At 34.0% G+C, this 8,884-nt stretch overlaps 2 protein-coding genes across 3 annotated transcripts in view; both read right to left on the bottom strand.

Annotated features, from left to right (window-relative positions):
- Window positions 1-1,160: 1,160 nt before the first annotated feature.
- LOC106617165 (cytotoxic granule associated RNA binding protein TIA1) overlaps window positions 1,161-8,884 on the bottom strand; it is a 271,680-nt gene continuing 263,956 nt past the window's right edge. The window contains exons 7-8 of one of the 2 annotated variants that reach the window (XM_070105504.1): window positions 8,238-8,385; window positions 1,161-4,139 (exon numbers count right to left, since the gene is read on the bottom strand). In XM_070105504.1, coding sequence (XP_069961605.1) covers window positions 4,098-4,139; window positions 8,238-8,385 — 190 coding nt within the window. In that variant the 3' untranslated portion in view covers window positions 1,161-4,097. Of the gene's footprint in view, window positions 4,140-8,225; window positions 8,386-8,884 lie in introns of both variants that reach the window. The other variant, XM_070105503.1, reaches the window with a different exon arrangement.
- On the bottom strand, window positions 3,600-4,089 carry LOC138856954 (uncharacterized). The gene is made up of 2 exons (XM_070108077.1): window positions 4,083-4,089; window positions 3,600-4,006 (listed from the first exon to the last, which is right to left on the bottom strand). Exons 1-2 carry the CDS (start codon window positions 4,087-4,089, stop codon window positions 3,600-3,602), a joined length of 414 nt encoding a protein of 137 aa, XP_069964178.1.

The raw sequence follows: 8,884 nt of genomic DNA, 5'->3' as shown, positions 1-8,884 counted from the left end.
AATAATTTTTAATAAAATTTTGGGCCAGTACACTGTCTCTCATCGCACAAGCACAGCTAATATTATTCAAGTTGTAATCCATTATAAACTTTTCATACCATCTAAAAAAATGATCTTGAAACTATTTTACAATTGAGAATTTCACTATCTACTTCTTTTTGGAACTAAACGAAATAATACCGTGAGGAAATCGGGGATCTTCAAATATAATATATTAGGTGATCGGACCAACTTTTCAAAATCAATAATGTCAAATTTTCTGAGATTATTTGCGTTTCACAATGTGCAAGAGAGGATAAATTTAATCTGTAAAAATAATATTGAAGTGTAGTGTGCAGCAATAAGGTTTTTAAAAACTTTGCAGATATAACTCAAGTCAGTAAAATACTTTATATATAAAGCTAATGGTCCCTGCAAAACCGGTACCATGGCTGGTTAGAACACATATTCTTATAAAAGGCGCTTCTATTGATTTGGGTCTGTTTCTAGACCTAATGTAACAACACCCAACTTATTGTAAACAAAATAATTACTTTAAAATAGAAAGAAATTACTATCTAGATATGCATGTGGCCCCAACTTTCACTCTTTAGTAGTAGTAAGCAGGAACTTAGAAAACAATTGTAAAGCTGGCAACGAAAAATCACTCTTAATCGATCGAGCGTCCACGGATGAAGAAGAATAGTGTTAGAACTGACAGAACCAATAGGTTTCAAAAGGGATCATTATCGGTTATATATATATTTTATAGAATCTCCGACGTTTCCTGGGTTTTAAAAACTTCGTGACAGACTTAATATACCCTGTTCAGGGTATAAAAAGGATGAGAACGCTAGCGCTTGATCCTGAACAAAAAAGCTACGGGCCCGCCTAAATAATTCGCTGACCTATTTATACACATTTATGTAATGTTGATAATGTTGTAATGAGCAGTTTTCACTTTTCTTCAATAAATGGTCGGACGTCAATACGTTTTATTATTTATAAAATATTAATAAAAATTTAAATTACTTAGCAGTGCGAACACATTTGCAAATTTTAAGCGGAATATGGTATAAAAGCTCATATGGATATAATTATATAATTTTAAATATCACCAAAATTACTAAAAAAACAAAAAAAAAAAACAATAATGCAAACGTAGTTATTTTCAATTTTGAAAAAAAAATTTTAATCGCATTCATTAATTCTTGTTTGTATTACCTTTTCTTCTTGTTTATTTTAGATTTCTTTATATATTTCCATACACATGTATCTCTATATATAGTTCTTTGAATATTCCTGTTTGATTTTCGCTGCATTTGTTCATTTGTTTTGGGAAAGTACATATGTGTTGTTGCTATGTATTTCTATTAGAGTAATATATTTGTTTATATTTAGAAATATTCTAAGTGTTTTCACAATATTTATGCACATACATACATTCCAAGAAAGTTTTACATTTGGAAAAATTAGAATTTACGCACAGTTTATTTAATGAAGTTGCAAATATCGCAAAGCAACTTTGGTAAAATGCAGAAGCACACATGTTAATGTGTGGGTGTGATTATGTAATTATACTCATATATGTATATGAATATCTACATATTAGGAAGGTTTATCAAAAATAATTATTATAGGTTTGGTTAATATTGCATTAGCAGATAACATATATATTGGTATTATTTAATATATCCTTATTTATGAGATATAGTACACACATATTCGCTTTAACTTTTTTTAATATTTTATTTGCTATTTACCTCCACTAAGAGCAGTCAAATGAGTTTTTATATATCAGGGAATGTGTGTGCGTGTGTCTTCGGATAGTCATCAATTAATTTAACTAAATTTTTTTCGAAGTGAACCTCTTAGATTCAGTTAAACTCTGAGCGGGGTAACAATATTTCAGTTTATATGCTTGAATGCTTACCAATTTGTATACAACATTCATATTTTCATTATTTTTGAGCAACTAATGCTTGAAGTGAAAATAATTTGTTGTGAATAATTCATAAAAATTCTCACAAAAAATTATTGGACAATAATAGTGTTGCAAAAATACTCGTGCTTTAATATTTCCGGCACTATTGCCATCTCAGTTTTTGGGTAAAACTAACTGCCATTCTGAAAATCGATATTATTTTTAACGTCAGTGATTAATGGTGCTCTAAGTTCTATAAGAGCTCGGCAAATTTTGGTCATGGCTCATTCCTTTGAAGTTCGTATCATTTAGGGGTCTCAGTGAAGTAGAAAAAACGCTACTCAACGTTCAAACTATAAACCGGTCATAAAGCATATTTTCTTACGCTTTCACAGCTTTCCCTGTCTCATATTCGATAGCCAACTTCACGGCCTAAAAACTTGTCAAAATATGTTGAATTATTACTTTTTAAAATTGTATAAACTTAAAATTTTTTCCATATTGCGATACATAACACGTAATCGCTTTCAGGGCTGGCAGTCAGAATGAAGTGTGTCTATTTTTTCAATCGGTAATAAAATGTCACTTTTCGCAAGTTAAATATAAGACCAAATCACATGAAAATATAACCACTGATATATATTTTCATCAGTTAAAAATATCTTTATCAAAAACTTACCGACCAGACAAGTCTTGACATACCAATAAACTTTAGCTCGCTGCCAAAGCCGTGCAAAGTGATGATTAAAGCCCTTAAAACTAATAAAATTATTTGATTTGTAAATTTTCACTTCTTTATAAGTAGTGGTTTAAGATGTGGAAGTCACAGTGCTATTCAGTAATATATTGTCGCCTTTTCAAATCAAATAATTCCTTTGTAAAGCAAATTTGGCGGTCGTATTAAAAATCGTCACGCTGATGTCAACTGAATAAATTAGTGTTGCGAAATATGCCATTATTATTATTATTATTTTATTTGTTTTGATGAATTAAAATTGCCGTATTCGAAGTGATAAGCCATAAAAAGTCCGATTTCCTAAAAATATTATCGAATTTTTGGTTTTCTGAAAAAAATGGTTGGACTTTAATTAAATCCATAGACTCTGTCACATAAACTCTTGAAGTACAAAAAAGCGAGTGTCTTGTTGCTTGTAATAAAAAATGTACATTAATAAACAAAAAAAAAAATTAAAAATAAATCTGCCAAACTACAATTTATATAAATAAATCAAAATTAACATAGAAATATTTCTAGCATGAGCCGACTAATAGATTTTCTAGCTAACCCAATATTCTCTCGTACCTAACATGTGATCGCTACTCAACATTGTGCGTGTCTACTACAACATTCAATGCTACTTTTGTATATTTATATGCTTCATATAAGTAAGCCTATATGTCGTTACTTGCTACTCTTAGGTTTGGTATATTTGCCTCCACCTCCACCTCCGGCGACATTTGCATGTTAACGGTTATTTGTATGAGTGCTAACGTTACAAATTTATAGCAAACATATCATAAGATTATGATATCTGATGCTTTTCGCTGGTGTTTGCAAAACAGCGGTCGTTACTACCGACCAACACACGCACATGTGCGTACAAAATATACTTATGTACAGTTTTAATTCTTCGAATTTTACTTTGTTGTAACGATTTTGCACTTCAACTGTAAATATCCTATTTATATTATGGCTTCATTCCTTATACAAGTCAATTAAATGTGTTTGTTGCTGCTGCTGTAGTTGTTGTTGTTGTGCTGTATGTTGATGCTGCGGGGAGTAATCGTTGTTTGTTACCTGCTGAAATGTCCAATATTGTTGTTGTGGTTGTTGATGCTGCTGCAAATGCTGTTGACTGTGTTGCTGCTGCTGTTGTTGTTGCTGCATGTGATATTGCTGCTGCTGTTGCTGCGCCGGCTGCTGATGCTGCTGCTGCTGTACACCGCATTGCTGATAGTGTGTTAGGTGCTGTTGTTGCACTGCATTCTGCGGCTGCACTGCGAATATAGCGGTACCCGCTGCATTTGTTGTTGTTGTCGCAGTTGCTGCTATCGGCGCAATAGCTGTTGGCAGCGGCGCCGGTATGGGCGGTGCTACAGTGACTTTGGTACAGGCACATAATGTTGTTGTTGCTGCAGCGCTGGCAGCATTTGTTGATCCATTTGTTGTTGCAAATGCGGGCCATCATGGCAGCTACACTAGCAGGCTCGGTGCTAGCCATTCATCTTCAGCAAGCTGCAGTTGTACACAAGAAAGAGAGAGAAAGCTATTGAGCAAATTTCATATTAAAATGTTACTTATACGCCGTGTGCGGCTTTTATTGAAACATTTGTTGTACATAAATACTTCCGTTTTTCTAGCGAGTTTATTGACTGCTTACAAAATGGAATATTGGTCAAAGCAGCAATTGAGATCATTGTGAAGCCATGACCAAAATTTAGGTTAATTTATTATCTCAACAACTAATTGATGCGTAAATATTTCGAATACTTCAAAATTATAAGGCACAATTATAGAAGTTTTGAATACGATTTTTTTCTTTAATTTTTTCTTAAATAGTTTAAATCAGTTGTGAAATATATTATACTTTTCTGGGTATGAATCCATCTATTCATCTGAAATTTTGTACACGTTCTTTTATCCCCAAGAAGGTGTTCACTTTCAAGAATCAGCAGGATATATGTACCTGCAATAAAAGCTGTACTATCGAAATCAGTGTAAATATCTTTTTAAGCTGTAAGAAATGCACATGTGAAAGGTATTAAGTTTCGGTGTGGCCGAAGTTAACGTTTTTTCTAATTTTATTCTTTATTACATTTGTTATTACCTAAATTAATTTGATTTTGCAGATTTTTGTCTAAAATTTCTTTCAGTGAAGATTATCTGGTTTTGTTATTGGTTTAGGAAACTTATTTAAGAAAAGTCAAAGTTTTATTACAAAAGCGAAGTTGAAATTAATTTTGCCTTTTGGTGTCAAAATTTTCCTTATCCTCTTTTTTCCTCTTTATACAAGTATAATGTAATACCTTTGCTTTTCAACTGAACCTAATAGCCGCCTGCATTTACGCCTATTGTCTTCGACGCTCAATAAAGGCATCCATGTTACGCGTTATTATCGAGTAACCACTTTCGTTGTCTCGGCTTAGCTTTTCTACGAAACTCTATATGCATTTGTGCGCACTTGTAGAAACATTAGGGAGTGCCAAGATTTTGAAAATCTTTATATTGCAGATTTTGATCTTGAAACATATTTTATTTTTAAAACAGACTTAGCATGAAATTAAAGTGTTAGATTACGTTTAGGTTAGTGGCTGAAGTGGTTTAGGAAGTCACAAGTGGGTAATTGTAAGCATATCCCTTGTGATCTCAAGATTAAGTAAAGCTTGATGCATCGCAGAACCGACTTTTCCTTGTATTGTAAAGATTAAATAAACCACCATAGGTTGGTTGGTTAAAAATCAGAACAACAAGGAGCTTTAACCTTTTTCTCTTAAAACTGGGAAAGTCAAGAAAGAAACAAAGAGATGATTACATTATGCCTTATGTCGGAAACTTTAATATTTTGGTTCAGGAAAAAGTTTTATCTTTACCGCATGCCATTCCCAAAACACTAACTAGAGCTTTTATGACGTAAGCGACACTTTCTGAAATCACATAAGGACTAATGGTATAACAGTCAATCGGCCAGGTAATAATGGCATGAATTTGCCTAAAGTTGAAGGCTAATTTGCAATATCGGAACATATGAATCAATAAAAGATTTCCAAACACCTTCGTACATATCATTTTTGTGCGTAACTTCTCGTAGAAACTGCATCGCTCTAGTTTTGTGTCGCAGAATCAAAAACGAAGCAAAATTGCATCAAAAAAATGAGATGAAAGGTAATAGTGAAACGAACAACAACAATGCTAACTGAACTCTGTTATCTACTAGCAACAATAAAGCGGTGCGTTCTTTGTACAGCAACGACTAAACCGAAATGTGCAAAATGAAGCGAGATACGCGTACATACATAGATGCATACATGTGTCTCAAAGGCGTGTAGACGCTAAATCAGCTTCTCGCCTGATCGCCTTTCGATTGCATATGCCGAACAAATGAATGAGCCAGCGTCTGAACGATTGAGCGGGAAAATGAAGGTTAATAGCAATAGTGTTGTTTAAAGAGTCTTACCAATGTACTTATGTGTGTGAGTTTAAGTATTTATGGGTTTGAATCTGGCTACCCTGATGGGAGTCAATTGAGCTAAACATTTTTTTTTTTATTTTATTACTTTAAACTAATATAACCTCAATGGATGTCAGAAATTTTCGGCTTCATCATGACTCCATTGTCAAGAGAGATAAGAAACTTGTAAAGTAATTGAGCAGAAGAAGTAAATCTTTTAGTTGTTTACTAATTCGACTTTTGTCGAAAATATATTTAGCAAGTAATATTAACAAAACTTATATTATTTTAGCGAAACAGGTGAGTATTATATTAATCTAATATACGAAATAACGACAACTAAAAACTTATTAATGAAACATTGAAATACTCATTGGTTTTGCCTTTTTCCAGAACTTAGTCCATGTATGTACATATATTTTTGGATTGAATTTTTTTTTTATGTTTATGGTGTTCGTCATTCTGGAGTTGTTTAAAAGGGCGTTAAACTTTAATTTCGTAAAGTGTCATAGAAAGATCGAATTTTTTCTTAAGCTTTTGTGCTTCAAAAAGACTGATATAAAATATATATTATATTCCATATATAAGGTCTAGTAAAATGCATTCTTCAACTTTAAGCTGGAGAAAATAATAAGAGCCGCAGAGCTAAACATACAAGGTACAATATTTTCCGAAAACAGACAATGGCCTTAAGAACCGCGCTATTGGTTTTGTTTTCTCCAGGCTAGACAAAGAAGAGAAGCCAATGCGTCTGCTGTCATCAAATAAACAGTTAGCGCATTCGCGTCTTGGCTCCCACGTCATTTCTGACAGTCATAACTTTGACGTTGTAGATTATTTCGCTTATCTTGAAACCTACATTAAAAACACCAACAATATAAGATTTGAAATCTAACGCATAATCACTCTTGCCAACAGGTGCTACTTTGGACTGGGTAGGCAATTGAAAAGTAAAGTCGTCTCTCGACGAAACAATATCAAACTCTATAAAACGCTCTTTATTCCCCTCCTGTTATATGGTGTAGAAGCGTCGACGATGTCGACATCCATTGGGATGCCACTAGCAGTTCTCGAGAGTAGACGAAAGCACACCAGCTTTGAAAGTGTTTGATGCGGTACCCGCTGATGGAAGCAGAAAGAGGAAGACCTTCAATCCATTGGAAAGATCAGGTGGAGAGCGTTGTGATTTCACTTGGTATTTCCAACTGGAGCCAAACTGTGATAAAAAGAAACTATTGTTGATTTGGCTATAAAGCGTAAGTGGTGCCTACGCCAATGTAATAGTAGTAGTAGAGAAAAGAAATGCAGTATTGAATTAAAGCTCTTATTTAGTATAGTTAAGATGATCCGATTAAAGTCCTATATACACCGTTTGACTCGATGACTTGAAGGTCATAAAAGCGTTCTTTCCTATCGACAAAAACTGGGACAGTCGGTTTTCACAAGCTTCTCTTGAGGAAAATTTTTGATTTATTTATTTTTTTGTTTTAATACGCCAAATCTTTCAATATTACACATTTGAACTTTCTTTGTGGTTAATTCAAACGATTTACTGTCACTGAGTGCGATTGAGGTGGGGCCATTGAGGCCAGTAATGTCAACGTGCGATCAAATGGCTGAACAAGAGTTAAGTTCTGCACTCAAACCTAAATGCCATGTCTACAGGTATTTCTAAGTGAATGCCAGTAAATGTACTGTTATTGTTGGTTTGCTACGATTTGCGTTGTGGCAACATCATTCGCACAAAGAACGCATTGAAATCGAATTGTAAGCGTAAGCATTGAGTCGATGTTGTCGCATAATATGTTGCACTGCCCCTGGGTTACCCCTTGTGTGTATGCACGGGGATTTGCCGCTAGTTAGGTGCTGTGAGTGCAATGAGTGCAGTGGGAGGCAGCAAGGCGTACAAAGCACTAAAGAGTTCACTAGTTCAATGTGTCAGCAGCTAGTGCTGCTGTAATAAGTGGTCGCCGTTGCTGAGCTTTAGTGTACACACGTTCATATGAAACATATCTGCTGCTCAATCGGTAGAGCAGAAAGACGGAAAAAGGAAAGCAACATGTTGTATTCGTGCCATTCTAAATCGTTTCTATTAATTTTGTCTGGATTTCTTCTGTATTCAAATATTTGTGTGTTCGTGTGTGTAGACTCACCTGTGGACTAACCTGAAACTGTTGCATGGGATAGGCGACAACGCCGGTGGCTTGTGGCAGACCGCTGCCGACGCTTTGTGCAATTTGTGGAGCGGTAGCGCCCGCTAACGGGGCTTGCGGTGGCACACTTTGCCAGGTGCCGGGAATCTGAACGCCCATGCTGGATTAATGGAGGAAAAGAGGGGAATGAAAGTTATTTAAAAAATGGTTTATGATTTAAAAGTATATATTTTTGATATTATTAGATTAATGGAGGATTTTAAAAATTATATATGTTTTAGCAAATAGATATTTTTGATATAGGTATTTCTTATATTAATTATTATATTTTATTCTAATTTTTCCAGAAAACAATTATTATTTATACACTTTTTTTGAGGACAACTACTAAACATATACATACATACGTACTTGGGCGAAATTTATTATTTTATTAAATCTTTTCTGTCCGTATACAGTTTACTCGTGCATTAGGGTGGTTCTTAAGCACCAAACACGTGAAATTTTTCAGCCTAGTACTCTCAATAATACTAGGGTTTAAAGTATCCTAATTGTATAAATTTGTATGCTTTATGGATGAAATTAGGAATGTCGCTTATGATACATAATACAAACACATGCATGAAGATACCAAAAAATTTAATAAAATTTTTCCATCG

This window comes from Bactrocera oleae, chromosome 2, assembly GCF_042242935.1.
Source record: "Bactrocera oleae isolate idBacOlea1 chromosome 2, idBacOlea1, whole genome shotgun sequence".
NCBI classification, from domain to species: Eukaryota; Metazoa; Arthropoda; class Insecta; order Diptera; family Tephritidae; genus Bactrocera; species Bactrocera oleae.
Note: the sequence above shows the minus strand (reverse complement) of the source record. Positions and strands in the feature narration are given on the sequence as shown.